At 36.3% G+C, this 20,372-nt stretch overlaps 2 protein-coding genes across 3 annotated transcripts; both read left to right on the top strand.

The window, feature by feature from the left end:
- Positions 1–3,078: 3,078 nt before the first annotated feature.
- On the top strand, positions 3,079–10,104 carry LOC116187320 (cytosolic sulfotransferase 15-like). 2 transcript variants are annotated; one of them, XM_031515975.1, is made up of 2 exons: positions 3,079–3,758; positions 9,472–10,104. In XM_031515975.1, exons 1-2 carry the CDS (start codon positions 3,252–3,254, stop codon positions 9,937–9,939), a joined length of 975 nt encoding a protein of 324 aa, XP_031371835.1. In that variant the 5' UTR covers positions 3,079–3,251; the 3' UTR covers positions 9,940–10,104. The 2 variants fall into 2 exon arrangements, with proteins under 2 accessions (XP_031371835.1, XP_031371834.1); XM_031515974.1 differs by having other exon boundaries at positions 3,080–3,758; positions 9,403–10,104.
- Positions 10,105–11,724: 1,620 nt separating this feature from the next.
- Positions 11,725–12,489, top strand: LOC116187830 (flavonol sulfotransferase-like). The gene is made up of 2 exons (XM_031516790.1): positions 11,725–11,778; positions 12,133–12,489. The coding sequence occupies exons 1-2, from the start codon at positions 11,725–11,727 to the stop codon at positions 12,487–12,489; spliced, it is 411 nt and encodes a 136-aa protein (XP_031372650.1).
- Positions 12,490–20,372: the final 7,883 nt, after the last annotated feature.

Here is a 20,372-nt window from a genome sequence, read left to right as displayed (position 1 = left end):
CGCGGCCTGGGTACGTGACGGGGGATTGACCTATCAAGGAGATGTTTGATTCCCTATATGGAGGAATCGATGATTGCGGGCCGTTTTGGGAGCATATGCTGGGCGGTTTGAACGCGAGCGTGAAGACACCCGATAAGGTGTTGTTCCTCAAGCACGAGGACATGAAGGCTGACCCCATCGGGACTTTGAAGAAGATTGCAAGCTTTGCGGCAGTGCCTTTTTCTGAGGAAGAAGAGAGGGATAAGAAATTAAATTGCAGTCGCGGCTCGCTTAACGGTCACGGAGCGGTTGTCGCGGAAGCGGGTGTCACGGTATTACGCAACTAGGATTGCGGTCGTCACGGACAGAATTTTTCCGAGATGATGAGAAAAAAACTCTAATCCGTGCAAAAGATGTGATACACGGCTAATTAGATTAGATACCATGTCTAGGCCAATAAAACAGGCACTGATACGATTATACGCATTATTAAAAAAACAAAAAAAAAATATGATTATACTAGTATATAAACTGAATAAACTGATATCTTATTAAGAAATTGGACTTGACCCACTAAGCCCATAGCCCACTTCAGAAATTTTCATAATTTTTTTTTCATTATTTGACTGTTCCCCTTCTTCTTCCACGAGTGCAGCACCACTCCATCGCGTCTCCATCTCTGTTTCTTACCCGATCAACAAATGGGATTTGGCTTGGCTTAATAAAAAAAAATTCAAAGTTCAAGGTTATTTCTTTCTTCTTCCCTTCTCTATCCTCCTTGTATAACCCTTAGATCGGCTCTACGCCGCTATTTGGGCTGTTACGGCCGCTACAGCCGCTATTTGGTCCATTACGGCTGCGATATCGGCCGCTACATAAGGAAAAAAAAAATACGGGCCGCGATATCTGCCCGTAACGGTATCGGTGACTTAGCAGCTGGAGCAGCCGCTATTCACCTCTATTTAATTCCATTATTGGAGTCGTCGAAGAGATCGCAAACTTGTGTAGTCTGAGTAATATGAAGAAGTTAGAGGAGAATAAAACAGGTAAAGGAAAGGCACATGGATAATAAGCATTTCTTCAGGAAAGGCGAGGTTGGCGACTGGGTAAATTATCTCACTCCTTCCATGGCGGAACGTATGCAACGCCTCATGGAAGAGAAATTGAGCCCGTGTGGCTTGACATTCAAAGTACGCTAGCTAGCCATGGTCCATCCAGTCTAAGTTGTCAGCCTATTTTCTCGTGTGCAATAATGTGGAGCTAGCAGTCAATTCTAAATTAAATGGTTATATATACGATGCAATAAACTTGTCTCTCTTGGTGGTTAATTATGATGCCTTAGGACTCATGTACTTATATAAGTCGGTCAGTCAAGAAGTTTGACAGGATCCTATATGTGGTCCTCCCGAGTTTATTCTTACGGTATGTTGAGTCCAGTAGATGCACGTGTGCATTGATAATACATTTTTTTTTTGAAATCACGCTCGAATCGCAGCTAGGAGTGAAAGCCACTTCGATCGGGTACGATCTTCAAACTCTGAATATTTTTCTAGTAAAATGATGAACATGGTTCTTCAATCTTTTTTTAAATTGTCATGGAGGCTACCTAGCTTCTGGAAAAACCCAAAAGGCCACGGCAGATTGTCTTCCATAAGACTATATATCACCAACTTTTCCACTATGGAAGGACTCCGCGTTTCACTATCCACCTTCGAATTTGGAGAGCAATATAATGTGCCATGAGTCTTGTTGATCTTATTTTAGATCGTGTCTCCCTTCGATGCCTCGTTCATTGATCTAAGTAGGCAAGTAAAGTTGGACGCGAACTTATGTATTTATAAGCAATAGATATTACTTTATGTCCTTTATAAATTTGAGGGGTCCAGGCAACGTCCTGGTCAAAGTGGTAGGCATTATAATATTGAAAAGTCATCTTCAGCGCTCATAAGAGTTCTTCTTCTTCTTCTTCTTCTTCTTCTTCTTCTTCTTCTTCTTCTTTTCTTCCAAGTGTGCATCTTTTAGTATCCGTAAACCCAACGGGTCTCGACTAATTCATGATCAAGTCTAGTCACCCGCTAAAGGATAAATAAAGATCTTTCATTGTTGATTTTTTCTATTCAAGTTGAATTTAAGATATTTTGTATAAGGAGAGAATAAACTGTTGAACCAATCAATTTAGAGTATGCACTAGGATACATAAATACTTGCGTTTGGTTTTCGAGTTGGATAAGTGATTGAACTCAACTTGATTTTGTGTAATGATTGTGAGTGTTGAAAAATATATTAATGTATGAGAATATATATATATATATATATATATATATGTATATATAGATGTGAAAGTAAATGAGAAATTTATTATTGAAAAATTGATTTTAAAATTGTTAGGAAAAAGTAAGTGTGAAAGTATTATTATATGAAATTTTAAAAATGGTAAGAAAAAATAAAATAGTAATTATTATATTGTTGAATTTGGGAAGGAATATAGTTGAATTGGGTAGAGTTGGATTATTATAAAAAAAAAATACAAAGTAAGTGTTAGAAGATTCCCTATTCATTATTGATTGCATGCAGCCGATATATCATTATCGTTTTACGGTGCTCCCATGCAGCTATGACTACAATATGCAATAATGCAACTTGAGCAGGACCAATGAGCACGAAGCTTTAATTAATTACTTTAGACTTGCCAAGAGTAAATTATTTTTTGTGGTCTTGTTATATATTTTTTGGTAGATTATATGAAATTTATTATGTTCTGTAAACTAATTAATACAAATGAAAAAAGAAGAATATTTATTTGGAATTTTTTGGGCAAGTAAATTTGTTAGAGATTAAATTAAGTAAATTAATTAAATAATGATATAGTGTAGTAACGAAGGTCCTCGCCTGAGCAAGAAGTTCTAAATTCGACAACCAGTGCTTCGATGCAGCTTGACTATGTACGATACCAACAATGCAAGCTTTAATTACTTTTATGGGTCTGCCAAGAGGAAGAGTAATTTAATCTCCTGTAGAAACCTTTTTCTCTTATTATATATATATATATCAATCATTTTGCTCGGACATTTTCATGTGAAGTCTGCCAAGAGTAAGAGTAATTTATTCATCTCCCGGAGAAACCTTTTTCTCTTATTATATATATCAATCATTTTGCTCGGACATTTTCATGTGAAACTAGTTGGTCGCGAGACCAATCTTTTACCCTCTCTTCCTGCCGTCGATTGACTTTTCCTTAGGGCAGCCGTGATCTCAGTCCGTCCACCACCTCCATGGCCAACAACCACCCGAACTCATTGCCTCCGCCATCATTCAGGAGAATACGATCACAAACTTGGCCGCAAGAGAACGATGACGACATTGACCTCGAGGAGCTGATCGCTTCCCTCCCCAAAGAAAAAGGCTTTATAAGTCCCATCCAAATACTGTATCGAAACTTCTGGTGCCCCTCGGAAGTCTTCCCTGGCGTCCACTCCTTCTGCCGCCACTTCACCGCGCATGACTCCGACATCATACTCGCGTGCAAGCCCAAGTCGGGCACGACATGGCTCAAGGCACTCGCCTTCTCTGCCCTTCGCCGTGATGTGTTCCCTCCCTCTGCCAACAACCACCCTTTGATGTCCAGCAATCCCCACGAGCTCGTCCCTTTCTTTGAGTTCACCATCTACGGGCAAGCTGGTGAGCTGATCGACTTGGCTAGTTTCTCCGTCCCACGGCTCTTTGCCACCCATATCCCTCATGATTCGCTGCCGGAATCAGTAGGCCAATCCGGCTGTCGGGTAAGAATACCAAGAAAGTAATATATTAATAGCCCTGTTATATTATTACAAGCAGTAGAGTACGTGCGCTGCACAAGATGGTTTGCGTTTGATTTTTATGTTATTTTAAAATTTTATCGTATATTACATGAGTGTTTTGAAATTTTTATGAAATCATAATTTATTATAAATAAAACTATATATATATATTAGATATATATGGGTGACTTGATAAAGAATGCTTTCTATTTTTACTATAACTAGATGAAAACCCACACGTTGCGCGAACGATTACTAAGGAATTTAACGATAGAAATCCTGAAATATAAAAAATTATTCGTCTTGTTAATTATTGTAAATTTTGATCTTAATATATATATATATATATTAATGATTGAAGGATTTTCAATTATTAAAGCAACAATCATATTAAATATGGAATAAAGATTTTATTAAAACAATCAATATTGAAATAATTAATTTGAATGAGAAATTAGTTAAAAAACTCATTCTACAAATCAAAATTCAACCAAAAAAATAAGAATGAATAAGAAAAGTCTTATCGTTACTTAAGCGACATTTATAATGAAACTGGAATAGATATCATGTCAAACTAATCAATATTAAAATCGTCAATCTCGAAAAAAGTTCATTCAACAAATCAAAGTTCAATCAAGAAAAGAAAAAAATGGAGAAGATTATTAAGACAATCAAAATATCGAAGCAATTAGTTTGGAATTTGCATTAGAAAATTCATTCTACGAATCAAAATTCAACCAAAGAAAAAGAAAAATTTGGAGAAGAAAGGAAAAAAGAGGTTTAGAATTATATATAGAATATTGTTCTCCTTTAACTGATATTCGGCTAGGCAGGGGACTATATTATATATAAAGATATGAAATTGTCAGAAAGTGGCAATTATAAATTTAATATATTTAATCTATCTATTTAATTGAAGCGGCAACTATATCTTTTATATTATATATTCTATTGCATATTTTGTTCCATTGTATATATTTCGTTGTGCCTTATGTTATATTTTATTCCCTTATATAACTGTCAGCACCCAATTTCGGTCCATCGGCTCCAAGGGGGTAAAATTGTCATTTTTCTATTTATCACTCTTTTTTTTAAAAAAAAAAATAAAATAAAATAAAAATAAAAAAAATTAATTAATTAATTAATTAATTAATAATAATATATATATATATAATTTAAAAAAAAAAAAAAAAGGAAAGGAAAGAAAAGTCTCGGGCAGGGCCGGGCAAGGCCGGGCAGCATTGACCGGCTGCCCGTGACCCGCCGGCCCTAATTCAAAAAAAAAAAAAAAAAAAAAAAAATTTGTTCTGGGCAGTCCGGGCAGGCCGGGCAGCGGCAACTGGCTGCCCGCGATCTGGCCGGCCGCCCAGAATAGGAAATCGCGGATTTCGCGATTTCCTCCCCAAATCGGCTGAAATCTCGACCGAAAATTACAATTAAAGGGGGGAAAACCTAATTCGGCGCGGACACAAAGGAACCCACAGAAAGAAATCGTAAAATTCCTCTCGGATTGGGGAAATTTTGCAAATCGTTGCCCGATCGGAATAACGCCGGGAAACGGTGAAATTGCCTTGATTCCGACCATCCCAGCCATCAGCGAAGCCCAGATCGGAGCCGGCGCGACCCAGGCGGTGCTCAGACCCCTCACCCGATCCTTTTCGCGTCGTCGTCGCGGCGTCCAACAGCCGGAACTGCCGCTCGCGGCCGATCGGCGCCGCCAGCACCACCTTCCTTCGGAGCTCCTCACTGACGGGCTTTGGCCCACTATTTCCTTGTTGCAGGTCCAGCCCGTCAGCCCGTCAGCCGCGGCCTAAAGCTTTCCGCGGCCCAAGCCCAGCCCGATCCTAAATCCAGCCCAGCCCGATCCTAAATCCAGTCCAGCCCAAGATCTCTCCGGGCGGTTTCCTCCTTCGGATAGGCTGACCGATCCGATCCGACCCGACCCGTCCGTCCGACAATTTTCGCATATTACAGAAACGCCCCCAAACTTTTGGGTTAGGTAAAAATCTCAACTTAGCGGCATGTTTAGGGCTTTATATTAAATATCATGCTTACTTGAATGATGATGACATGAAATAATTGCTTGTTGTTTGCATAGATTATCAAAATTATACCGAATCCGATTATTCTAATTTTCTGATTTGTTCCATTCTAGTCCTGCAACGAATTTTCATTTTTTTCAATCCTGCCCAAATTCCCAAATCAATTTTAAACCAGTTCCATGGCATTTTCGATATTTCCATCACATCCCTAATTTTTTTCAGAATCAAATACTGCTCCAGAAAACTTTTACATTTGTTTCAATTCATTCCCTGGAGTATTTATTATTTTTTAAAATCAGCCCTAAATTTAAAAATTCATTTCAAACATACTCTGGGCTATTTCATTATTTCTAGCACATCCTCCGAATTTTTTAGAATTTAAAATCGCTCCGATAAACTTTTCAATTTGTTTCAATTTAGTCCCTGCAACATTTATTCATTTTTTTTTTAAAAAAAAAGCCCTGAATTTCAAAAACAATTAATTTCAAATAACCCTAGTCCATTTTATACTTTCCCGGACATTCTCCAAATTTTATAGAATTTAGAAAAAAAATCATTCTCCAAATTTTTTTGATTTGTTTCAGTTTAGTCCTTGAATTTTTTTTTTCTGTTGCTTTATTAGTCCTTATTATTCTACGTTATGTTGTTCGATCTTATTGCAAATTTTTCGAGATAACTGGAAATTAGAGTTTATCAGGCGATCTATTATTGATCGTTTCGACGGCTCGAAATCCAAAAAAATAAAATAAAGCATTCAGCAGATTTTAATTAAACTTAATGATTTCACCAATCGGGTAAACGGGACGTTCATTTGACTAATTAATTCACTCGACCTTAATAATTTTGCATGAATTGGTAATTAATCGGAAATACGCATCGATAAATTGCAAATACGTGTTGACGCCTTCTTTTCAAAATTCGCAAATTTCATACTAAAATCTGAGACTCGTGATCCGATGTGACATGGACGTCTGGGAAGAACTTGCATGTTTTGACTCGAGGCCTCCTAATTTTAGGTAACTCAAGTCGGGGTGTGGAAGTTCTTTTTAGATCACTTCCGGATAGATTGACCGTTTCTTTGACTTTTTGGGGTTCTCGTATAACCCTAGAAGAATCAGGGAATCAGTCAGCGCCGGTCACAGGCCGAGGTGGCCCGCATTGCGTAGTCTTTCTCTTTTCAAAAATAAATTTTCTATACAAAGGCAAAAAGGCGTATTTACAATTTATTGTTATCTATGCATGATCTTGGGTAGTTAGATCGGGAATAACGGTTTAAGATACCAACATTTGACTTATTCGCATACTCGGCCTAATAGAAAACAGAATGGGGATAGCGGGCTAGGCACTAGGCTGTAGGATTCTCGTGTCAAAAATCCACATTCTATAATAACCTATCATAATCAAAGTGTCACGATACATAACATTTTAAAATCAACCCACACATTCGAGACTTGATCACGGACACACACAGTCTGTCAGGTCCGGTAAATGATGCTGAATGCTACATGCCATTTCCGTCTTGCTTTTTACTTGTTTTAGGGTAGGATTTGTATGCCAAGATTCCTTGGTTAATAATCAATTAATCCACGTAAATTTGGTGATAATAAAACCCCATTGATTGTTTATTTGAACCTGCTTGTTACATCTTTTGCACTTGATTGTATTGCGGATCGAGCCCGATCCTTTAGGATTCGATTCACATTGGGTCCAACGCCCATGACCGACGATCATGGGGCCCAATGCCCTTATACACCGAGAGCATACTTTAATTTCAATTTCAGTCTTTTCAAACTACACGGCGAGCACGAGTGGAATAATTACCGAAATGCGAACCGACCGGGATCCAATTGTTATAATTTGTATTTTATTTATTTGAGAGAACAATGTGAGGATTTATGTTGTATGTTTTATTAATGTAAGAATCCCGGTCGGAGAGCAGACGGTCGGAGTGTTTTTTCGAATTTACGGTGTCAAAACGCGTAAGATGAGCGGAACTTAATTAAGCGGTAATTAAATAAAAATGGCAAGCCTAGACAAGCTAGAGTACCGATAGGGCATGCGAGATATAGGCTCGCATGTAACAGAACCTCCGAATTCGGAACCTCGGGTTTCGCAGACCATATGCCTTAGCAATTAGGTGTACCCCGTACCCCTAGACCCGGGTAACTTGCCGGCCCTCGACCTTCGGGTCGTAAAATGGCAAGTGGCGACTCCTTCTCACGTGCGTCCGTCGCGCGTCCCCGGGAAGGTGGATACTCCTAAGCCGCGTTGCATTTAGGCACGCGCATGCGTGCCCCGACGAGATGAAATTCGGGTGCGCACAATAACAAATTAATATATTTACTATATAAATAATTAATAGAATTTTGTTTAATAAGAATATAATAATTTTCTTAGTATAAATGATGATATGCAGGTGTGAGAATTCGACTATGAGCTCCGGTTTATTTTTTGATGATGTAACGGCATGAAAATTCAATTATGAGCTCCATTTTATTTTTGCTAATGTGACGACGTGAGAATTTGGTTCGGAACTTTATTTTCATATTTACATATATATATACATAGATATAGATGTATAAAAGGATAAGTAAATGAAATATAAAAAAAAATCAAGTACATCACATGTGAACATATCTTGAAAAATCAGTTTATGAAACCACACTAACTCGATTAAGTTTTTTGAATAAAAAATTATAAAACATTTGAAAAAGTAGCTGAGGTTGCGTACTAAGAAGAAAAAGAAAGAGAGAAGACATGACATCTGACCCACAACCAAAATATCGATGGGAAAGAAATAAAAGAATGCACCAAACTCAAATTAAATTATATTTAGTTCATACAAAACATGAATTGAGAGTTTACTTGGTTGGCGCACTTGCTTCTCCCTTTGCCTGTCTCTCTTTGCTCAACTCGTGCACTATATATATATATATAAACGGCACAATATGAATAGTAATATTATAAACATACAATATTATATAAACGGCAATTTGATTGTAGTTAATATTATAAGAATATATTTGTGCATAATGTAAAGGGAAACTCTATAAATATTATAATCCATCTTTAATATTGGTTTCCTACTCTATATTTTGCTAAAATCTATATGAACGGCAATTCGATTGCTATAATACATGAATGATAATTTTGCAAATAATATATATATATATATATATTCTATTGCATAATTAATGATAAAAAATTCCTTAATGTATAAGTGATGACGTGGCAAAGCGAGTGAGCTTCGCTTTTTTATTTTTGATGACGTGGCAGCATGAGAATTCGGCTTATGCTTTGTTTTTATATATATATATATATGTATGTATATATAGATTATATATGTGTTACTGTGTATATATATGAGGCTATTGTATACTCAAAGGTCATTTGTCCCAAAAAGAAAAAAATTGTGAGAGGACCAAGTACTACACCTAATGTGAAGACATGATTTAGCTCCAATCTGAAGTTTTACAAATCTAGAGATAGGCGGTTCATGGTGTTGTTTATAGGTGTCTCATGTGGCTTTCGTGTTCGGCATCATTTTAATATTTCATGAACCATCATCTTCAAATATTGAGTAGGTCATTTATATTTGCCGGAACCCACTCGACACGATCGTCTCGTTCTGCCACTTCGCTCCACAAGTTAAGCCTGAGCTCTGGTCCGGTGGACGAAGCTCCATGGAGGAGTACTTGGATTACTGCTGCAGAGGGATCGATGGGTTCGGTCCATTCTGGGACCACATGTTGGGATACTGGAAGGCGAGCTTGGAGAGGCCCGACAAAGTGTTATTCCTAAAATATGAGGACCTGAGGGAAGACACTGCGGGGAACCTAAAGAGGATCGCGGAGTTCATGGGGGTTCCTTTCTCAGAGGAGGAAGAGAGGGATGGTGTGATTGAAGAGATTGTGAAGTTGTGCAGTTTGAGCAGCTTGAAAGAGTTAGAAGTGAATAAAACTGGCAAGCCGGGCGTTTGGTCGACCGAGAACAAGACGTACTTCAGGAAAGGAGAGGTTGGCGATTGGGTTAATCATATGACTCCTTCCATGGCGGAAAAGTTGGAGAGGATTATGGAAGAGAAGCTGAGCCCTTTTGGGCTAAAATTTAGAGTGAAATAGAGCCTCGCTTCCCTCTTAAGTACTTTTTTTTTTTGGGTAAAAATGGAGGTTGATATGCCTCATAAGGACAAGGAACTAAAAATAAAGATGCATCATTGTACTAAGCCCACGAATCTCCTTTATAATCTAAAATAATGCATGTGTGAAATTCCCCGATGGGATGAAGCTCGGAAGTTCTTGTTTTTATCTGATCAAAGCACAAGGATGGTGGGCAAGTGTGATCTGCATGAAGTGGCAAACAATTTCGTCTTGAGCAAAGGCACGGCCCATGAATTTTCAGAACAAATTGAGCAGAGACGATGTTCATTTTACAGGTGCTAGAGTTTGACAAACTTCACATAAGAGGTGGTGATACCGGAACGGAATTTGAACACGAATCAAGATAACTTACCAACAGTCAAAATGCACCCGTATGGCGAGTAGACTCGGCCCTATAGAATTTCATTCAGGTCATCAACAGTAAATACGCTTCCGTACAGCCATAAGCTAGAAATCATTTATAGCCACCATTACAATTCGAGTGAGTGCATACATTGCGATGGGTTGGTTGGCACTAGCAATCTTCCGTACAGCCAGCTGCCTTCATCTAACAACAGGAGGCCCGGCGTAGAAGGCGGGCCGGGATCAAAGGCAGAGTAATCTGTTGCAAACTATAGAAACGCGACTCAAGTGGTAGGCATTAATAATATTGAGAAGTCATCTTCCACCGCTCATAAATGGGTCCAACTGCCCTAAATAACTCTAGAGTTATTTTATTTATTTTTTAATGTGCACCAGGTCACTTGATATTCAAAGGCTCAATGGATCCCGATTAATTCAGGATTGAGCTGAATCACCCACTAAAGGGTAAAAAAAAAACTCTTCCGGCGTCGATTTCTCCATTTACAAGACTCGACTTCGATTCTTATATTTTCCTATTATGAAAGAAATCTTCCATAATATAGACACTTGAACCATATCATTAAAAAAAAAAACTTGAACCAATCAATTAAGAGAATGTACTAGGATACATAATTACGTCTTATAAGGTTTCCTATTCATAATTGATTGCGGTTTAAAGAGGGTGCAGTATAGTGGTACACACTCTCGTCTGATTTCTCAACGGCTCCAATTTAGATATTAAGTGGGACTCCGTGCACTTTTATTAGATATTAGGATTTTCTATTTCATTATTTTAAGCCTATATGCCTCCCTTGTAACCGAAAAAAATATAAGAAAAATTGATTGCGGCATTATCATTGAAGAGATAGTGAAACTGTGCAATTTGAGCAATTTGAAGAAGTTGGAAGTTAACAAAGTTGGCAAGCCAGCCATCGCTTACGTTGAGAACGATGCTTACTTTAGGAAAGGAGAGGTGGGTTAATCATCCGACTCCTTCCACGGTGGGAAAGATGGCCAGTGTTATGGAAGAAATTAAAGCTGAGCCCTTTTGGGTTGCAATTTAGAGTAAAGTAGAGAAGGGGTGCGTAGTATAATGGTTTATGTTGTACATTTATTCATGTAAGAATCTCGATCGGAGAGTGGACAGTCAGAGTGTTTCTTTTTCGAATTTACGTGTCAAAACGGGCGAGTCGAGTATAACTTTAAACCACGCGGCAAATAAATAAAATGGCAAATATAGCAAGTTAGAGTACCGAAAGGGCGTGTGTGATATAGACCCACACATAATAGAACCCCCGAATTCGGAATTTTCGGTTCCGTACATACCATTGTCTTAGCATACTAGGTGTATCCCATACCCCTAGACCCGGGTAACTTGCCGGCCCTCGATCTTCGGATCGTAAAATGGCAAGTGGCGACTCCTTCTCACTCGTGTTCGTCGCGCGTCTCCACAGGAAGGTGGACACTCTCAAGCCACGTTGCATAGGCGCGTATGCGTGCCCCGATGAGATGAAATTCGGGTGCGCACATTGGGGACCACTTAGAGGGTTCGGGCTCGATTCCGCTTGTCTGTTTACTTGTTTATTTATTTACCGCTTTCATTTATTTACTGCTCACTTGCTTCCCGCACCTTTATTTTTTGCACCATACATCGCATATCATACTAGCTTTAGGTACGTATGGGTCGCGTTCCACGACCGATATTAGGAACCACAGGTTAGATAGGGGTTCAAAGTAGGGGCACAACGTGCAGTTCGACTGCCGTCTCGGCCTTGAAAAGAATCTCGCTCGGTTTCATGGGGATACTAGAAGGTGAGCTTGGAGAGGCCCAACAACGTCTTATTCCTAAAATATGAGGACCTGAGGGAAGACACTGCGGGGAACCTAAAGAGGATCGCGGAGTTCATGGGGGTTCCTTTCTCGGAGGAGGAAGAGAGGGATGGTGTGATTGAAGAGATTGTAAAGTTGTGCAGTTTGAGCAGCTTGAAAGAGTTAGAAGTGAATAAAACTGGCAAGCCGGGCGTTTGGTCGACCGAGAACAAGACGTACTTCAGGAAAGGAGAGGTCGGCGATTGGGTTAATCATATGACTCCTTCCATGGCGGAAAAGTTGGAGAGGATTATGGAAGAGAAGCTGAGCCCTTTTGGGCTAAAATTTAGAGTGAAATAGAGCCACGCTTCCCCTCTTACGTACTTTTTTTTTTCTGGGTTAAAATGGATGTTGATGTGCCTCATAAGGACAGGGAACTAAAAATAAAGATGTATCATTGTACTAAGCTCACGAATCTCCCTTATAACCTAAAATAATGCATGTGTGAAATTCTCCGATGGGAATGAAGCTCGGAAGTTCTTGTTTTATCTGATTGAAGCGCGAGAATGGAGGGCAAGTGTGATCTGCGTGAAGTAGCAAACAATTTCGTCATGAACAAAGGCACGGCCCATGACTGTTCAGAACAAATCGAGCAAAGACGACGTTCATTTTACAAGTGCTGGAGTTTGACAAACTTCACATAAGAGGTGGTGTTACCGGGACAGAATTTGAACATGAATCAAGATAACTTACCAACAGTCAAAATGCCCCCGTATGGCGAGTAGACTCGACCCTATAGAATTTCTTTCAGGTCACCGAGAGTAAATACACTTCCGTACAGCCATAAGCTAGAAATCATGTATAGCCCCCATTACAATTTGGGTGAGCGCATACATTTATGATGGGTAGAAGGCAGCTGCCTTCATTTAACAACAGGAGGTCCGGCGTAGAAGGCAGGCCAGGACCGAAGGTGGAGTAATCTGTTGCAAACTATAGAAACGCGACTCAATAGGTATTGCTTTATGTCCTATATAAATTTGAGGGACTCAGGCGACGTCCTTGTCAAGTGGTAGGCATTAATAATATTGAGAAGTCATCTTCCACCACTCATAAATAGGTCCAACTGCCCTAAATAACTCTAGAGTTATTTTATTTATTTATTAATGTGCACCAGGTCACTTGATATTCGAAGGCTCAATGGATCCCGACTAATTCAGGATTGAGTTGAGTCACCCACTAAAGGGTAAAAAAAAAAATCTTCCGGCGGCGATTTCTCCATTTACAAAACTCGACTTCGATTATTATATTTTCGTATTATGAAAGAAATCTTCCATAATATAGACACTTGAACCATATCATTAAAAAAAAAAACTTGAACCAATCAATTAAGAGAATGTACTAGGATACATAATTACGTGTTATAAGGTTTCCTATTCATAATTGATTGCGGTCTAAAGAGGGTGTAGTATAGTGGTATACATTCTCGTCTGATTTCTTAATGGCTCCAGTTTAGATATTAAGTGGGACGCCGTGCACTTTTATTAGATATTAGGATTTTCCATTTCATTATTTTAAGCCTATATGCCTCCCTTGTAACCGGAAAAAAAAAAGAAAAAAGAAAAATTGATTGCGGCCTTATCATTGAAGAGATAGTGAAACTGTGCAGTTTGAGCAATTAGAAGAAGTTGGAAGTTAACAAAGTCGGCAAGCCAGCCATCGCTTACGTTGAGAACAATGCTTAGTTCAGGAAAGGAGAGGTGGGTTAATCATCTGATTCCTTCCATGGTGGGAAAGCTGGCCAGTGTTATGGAAGAAATTAAAGCTGAGCCCTTTTGGGCTGCAATTTAGAGTAAAGTAGAGAGGGGGGTGCGTCGCATAATGGTGTAAGTACACGCTACCGCTTCAATCCTATTATGTGGAATTTCCTGAATATCTAGCTATAATTTTCATTTGTATACCTATTTCTTTACTAGGCATATACAGAAGCTTTGGTCTCTTTTATTACCACCCATGACTTTTGGGACAATTCCTAGTTAGAGCTCGATCTGAGATTAAATACTCTTTTTTCTCAAATTATTTATCTCTGCAGCTTCTTTGATGTTATGAGTACAAGTTTATGCAAGAGAAAACCTAGCTATTTGTCACTTATCACCAAAAGTTCAGGATATTCCAGTACTTAAAAAATAGATTAAGAAAAAGTGACATCCTATTGTAGGCAGTTACTCTTTTGGATGTAAAATAAGGAGTTTAACCCCGAGAAATTATATTGAAAATGAGTAATAAGTTCACGAAGGGGATAGATAAACAGCAGTCGAATTTTCTACTGGAAAAACAGTACTCGGATTTCATCGCCTAACTGTAGATATTCGAGATCATCCAGAGAATGCCCCGGTATATGATCTTTCAACGGGTGAACAGGTTGGACTGGATTATGGTAATTGAAGAAGTTGAACCATTTTGGGCTAAGATTGTACGTAGAGGGAAACAGGATCTTTTCTCCTTCTTTTGTATTTCTCATCCATTGGTGATTTGGTGTTTGCATGAACAAGCCAAGCCCGTCTTTAAAATGAAAATTCGTAGATAAATAATAATAAATATAATGAAATGTTAAAAGGTAATAATAAATGAGAGTAGCCTAAGTGCTAACACACACGTGTGCCAGAGTGAAGACCTTTTATCAGGTTGAGATGGAAAATTCCGTCTGAATCGTAGATGAGACGAAAATTTTCATCTCATTATTTTGCAACGAGGCTTTTTGAGATTGACCTTGAGAAGGAAAAGTTCGTCTCTATATCATGCAGAGACGAAGTTTTTTGTCTCAATTGTCTGTCTCTATAGGAGCAAATTCCTGTAGTGGATGAGCTGAGCTTTGATCGACTCCATCCTTCTTCATTGCTTGGCGTCCAAATCGAGAACCCTGCAAGCACTCCATTGCTCTGCTCTGATTTCGAAAAATTTCTTTTCCAGATTTTGAAATATGTTATTTTATTTTTCATCTTTTGGGTAGTTGATTAATGTCTGATAAAAATGTAGTCTTTGAATTGATTTCTTTTTCTGGATTTATGTGTACTATTCATGTTGGATGCAATGAATGGAACAAAACTAGTTTGTACCACCGCACCCTACTGCTCTTATGTCTTAATGCCTCCCAAGCACTAGCGACCGAGAAGCTATTACCGTGATCCTTCAACCCAAACAACTCTGTCCTCAAAACCTTCCAGCAGAATGGCATCTGTTATTTCAGGTGGCGAATGCAACCTCCTTTGTCGTCTTGCTCTACTATGTTTGGAAAATAACTCGGCAACTGTGAGTTGAGCTCGCTTCGTTTGATTTCGCAATTTGATTTTACCTCTACTCACTACACAATAAAAGTTAACAACACAATTATTACCTTTTCATTTTTTTCAATTTTTTTAATCAATTAATTCAATTTTTAATAATAAATTCTCTCAATTATTCATTACTTTTTTCATAATTTCACAATACAATCATTACTTTTTTTTAACTATTCATTGCTTTTTTATTTTTTTTCTCATAATTCAACAACACAATCATTACAAATCAATTCAAATCAAAATTCAACTCAATTCTAAAACTAAATATACTATTAATGTCTGTTCCTACAACCAATAAAATGATTGATGAGAGGGCTGAATCTGCACCGGTTATCAAACCAGAAGTGCACAGACAGACTGTCCATTATTCACCTCATGCCTTAAGGGACTAGAAACTTCTCCCTTTAATGAGATAAGCTCTGACCCAAGCTATCCAAAGCGTCCGAGCCTTATAAAACAACAACCAAATGTATCTGAGACTACAAGTCAATATTCCAAACCACAACCTCCCTTTAATCCCCGGGCCTAGCTCCTTTTTTTTGTTAAGAAGACGAGACAAACAAGTTTCCATGCTCCCCTCTGCTTTTCCCCTTCCATAGGAAAGCCTTGCATCTCTTTTCCACTTCCTTCAAAACTTTCTTTGGTAAGGTGAAAGCGCTACACCAAAAGTTGAGAAGAGAGTGAACACCCAAGTACCTTACGGGCAGGGGCGGAGTCAGGATTTTCATGCAAGGGGCAAAAATGTTACTTGATATAAATAGTACATAAATATTTTTTTTCAGGGGGCAAAATACTAATTTTACATAGAAAATTTCATAAATAAACATACTTTTGAGACAAAAGTTTAAAAAATCTAAAGTTCAGGGGAGGCAATTGACTCGGTATGAAAGTGATCAGCCATGGCGGCAATTTTTTAGTGAACAGTCTGGCTTCGATTTTGTGGTGACTCTGATCGAGGTTAGAGTACTATCAACACATACATGACTGTTTTGCTTTGCTAGGAATTAAATAGCATATAGAAATGGATTGTGTCAATTATAAAATAGAGATTGGGTTATTTGAATATTTTTGCATATATCATACTACATCAGGGCCACATGTTCATACGATTGTATGTCATTGATCATCGATGTTTATAATCTATATTACATTGTCGAATTCAAGATCCTCTTCTGGCATCATGATGGGTACCAAAACTGAATTCCAAATCGAGTAGATCAATAGTCTAGGCGATCTTAATTATAAGATACAAGAGAACTCACATGATGACTTGAACTAATAAAGATATTGTATATATATACTAGTGTATTTACACGTGTGTTCACATAAAAGTTTCTCGATTGAGTTGTAAGACATAATAATAAAATATACGCAAGATTTAACTTTCATTACAAAAATACCATTATATGTAACATCTCTAATTTTTTGTTTATTGATTAGTTTAGGAGTACCAAATCAAATAAATATGAAATTATGGCAAAAAAATTAAATATGAAATTATGTAATTAATCACTAAAATATATTGATGAAGTTTTACTTAAATAAAAAAATATTGCTGTTATAACGAAAACTTAAAATTTAAGTCGATCATCATATAAATTACATTCATAAAAGAATTAAGGTTAACATAACAAGTGAAGGTATAATCTTTTAAATATGTGTATATCTATGTATATCGTTTCATAATTTAAAGGTATAAAAATTGCATTATCCAAATGTTATATATTTGTTGAACTTTTAAAACAATAATTAATCAACACTACTAAAATGTTCACTATTACTGAGGTAAGGATCCCTCAAAATTCCCTTGACTCCATAAAGTTATCGGCAGAATTATTAGAGATTTCTGAGGGTTCCGTGCCTTCAAAAAACGGTGCCACGGAATATTTTTTTAAGGGATTATTGAAGGTAATTCCCTCGGTAAATTTTAATTTCAAGGGAATTCCGAGGGATTTTCCTTCGGAAATTTCCGAGGAAACATCCCTTGAGAATCTCTTGAAAACTTCTTTATTTTTATTTGTAATAATTTTTTTTTATTTTTGATGAATTTTCTAGTCGGCAATTTTAAAAAAATTATATTGGACTGGCCAGGCTTGGCGGGGACGCTTGGGCAAGCCCAAACAACACGGAAGGAGCATGGCCCAGCGTAAAAATATTTTTCATCGCAAGTACATAAGTGCTTTAAGCTCTTTTTTTAATCGGAAATTTAGTAATTTTTAAAGTACCGTAAAAAATATGTAAATAAGTTAATTAATGTAACAAAGTCAAAGCAAAGAGTAAGAATAAAATCCAGATATTTAAGAGCGAAAAGAATGGAAACTATTAAAGAGAAAAAGGAGAAAAATAAAATAACAATAGAATGTTTTGTCTAATGTCTCATAATCTATATGTATATGAAAACAAAACTGGAGTCGAATTTTCAAGCCGCCACATCATAAAAAAAAAAAAAGAAACGGTTCGCTTTGCCACGTTATCACTTATGTATTAAAAAAAATTTATCATTAATTTTGGAATATTTCTTTACGATAGTGAATGGAATACACAATCTTACATTATAGGACTATGTATATGCTTTTAATACAATGGAATATATAATGTAATTTTATATTGATAACTATTTATAGTCGGGAAACACATATATCCGGCTGCTATACATGTGGCAAGTAAATTAAAAAAACAATGGAGAAGTTTTATATATACTACTCATACCATTTTTATACTGACAAATACATATACGTGTAGTCATTTTTATATATACTATAGGAATTATGTCCATATTCTTATTAAGAATAAATGTAAGTATATTGATCTGCGACAATCAAAGTGATCTTATAAAAGAGGTAATAAGAATAAATAATTTGATTCACAATATCCAGCATATATTTTTAATCACCATTCTATTTTCGTTTTACAAATACAATATTGTATTTCCGGACTTATTTATATTCTTCTCATTAAGAATATATGTATGTATATTAATCTGCGACAATCAAAGTGATCTTATAAAAGAGGCAATAAGAATAAATTATTTGATTCACGATATCCATCATATATTTTTAATCACCATTCTATTTTCGTTTTGCAAATACGATATTATATTTGCGGACTTATTTATATTCCGTGTTGTATGCTTATCCAATACAAATACCGATCTTTCACCAAAAAGATATATAATTATATTGTAGAAATAAGTATATGCTTTTGATACAATGAAACAACAAAAAGCAACCATAATATTTTATTAACATTCTTTTGATAGAATATACAACCGGCCCAAATACCACCTTTCTTGTTAAGTAAATGAAACCAAAACCGTAAGCAAAATATTTGAATAACATTCTTTTGATAATTTAGATAACAAGCCAACCACATTTGTTATATTTATTTCATATATATGAATTATATAATATAATCTAAAGAAAACACAAAATCTTGGCATTATAGGAATACATATGTTTTGATACGATGAAATATGTATTGTAATTTTTATTTTGGCAATTATATAATATATATATATATATATATATATATATATATATAGTTGTTGGATATAGTATAGGAAGGTTTACATATATAGATGAAGATATATATTGCACATGCAAAGTTATATTATATATTGGACCTATATATATATATAGACATCTTTTACACAAAACATTTATCATTATATTTTCGTATGAAAAAATATTTTGGTGTCTTTGTAGACTTTATATTTATATTGTGTTGCATGCATCCACAAACAACACCGATCGACCTATGTCAATTTGATTGGTTCAAAAAGATTCATTATGTTTTTTCTTCACTTACTTTATTATGATATTTTGCTTGGAGAAATTATTATTCTCTTTGGCTGATATATTTGCTCGCATATTTTGATTCAATTAATCTTTTCACACATTTGTATGATATTATTTTTATTTTTATTGATATATTCGCTCATTTAATTTAATTCTATTTTATTCTTTTCAGTTATGTTCTAATTTAACATTACGTTCATGCATGTATGATATCTGCAAGTAATTTATGAAAAATCTCAAATAATTTATTTATAATTTAAATAAATCAAGTAAAAAAATAAATAAATTATTTGAGGTTAAGGTAATTTACATTAAAAAATTTAAGCACTTTACTTGAACGAACTTACCCAAACAAATTATTTGAATGTGAAATACATACACATTTGTATGGTATATTAACCCATTGTCGAGCGAAACAATGAAAATAAGAAAAGAAAAGGACGTGGAAAAAGGTTTTATTTACAAAAATCATACTTGACTACGCTTAGGTTTTCGGTTATAAAGGAAGTCCATAAGTATAGTGCAATAAAATTAAAATCCTAATAGCTAATAAAGAGGCACGGGTAATTACATAACGAGTATCAAATCCATAATCTCTTTGTTACCACTTAGATTAGATCTAGATTAGATCTATGATCATTAATTAGATCTTGGATCCAGCATATTCTTTCCATTAAATTACCTTTTCCTTTTTCCTACCGAAAATTGCCTTTTCCTTTCCCGCGTGATTCACGACCCGTCCAATATGCAAATATAAAATGAGTTGAGAGGCACAGTCATGGCCCAGATATGGAGAAAAAGATTTATATGAAAGGGAAAAGAAATTAGAGAAAGACAATTATGGTCCATTTCCAAGCGAAGTTCTTTTTTTTTTTTTTCTGTTGGTATTCACAGGGCAAGCGCCCTGCTGGATTGAGTCCTTTGATGGAGTGTGCGGTCCCGGCTCTGCATTAGTTTTATTTATTTTGTTACTTTACTATACCTCATTTTTCATTGAAAAAATCAGTTAAAAGTGGGCAAATAAATTATATTATCTAGTTAAAGTAGATTTGAAAATGATCAAATCTAAAAAGATTTAAACTCTTTTTTTAGTGTGCCCCTGATATCCGGC

The sequence above is a fragment of the Punica granatum genome, chromosome 8 (assembly GCF_007655135.1).
Source record: "Punica granatum isolate Tunisia-2019 chromosome 8, ASM765513v2, whole genome shotgun sequence".
Taxonomy (NCBI): domain Eukaryota; kingdom Viridiplantae; phylum Streptophyta; class Magnoliopsida; order Myrtales; family Lythraceae; genus Punica; species Punica granatum.
This window is presented reverse-complemented; position numbering and strand designations above follow the sequence as displayed.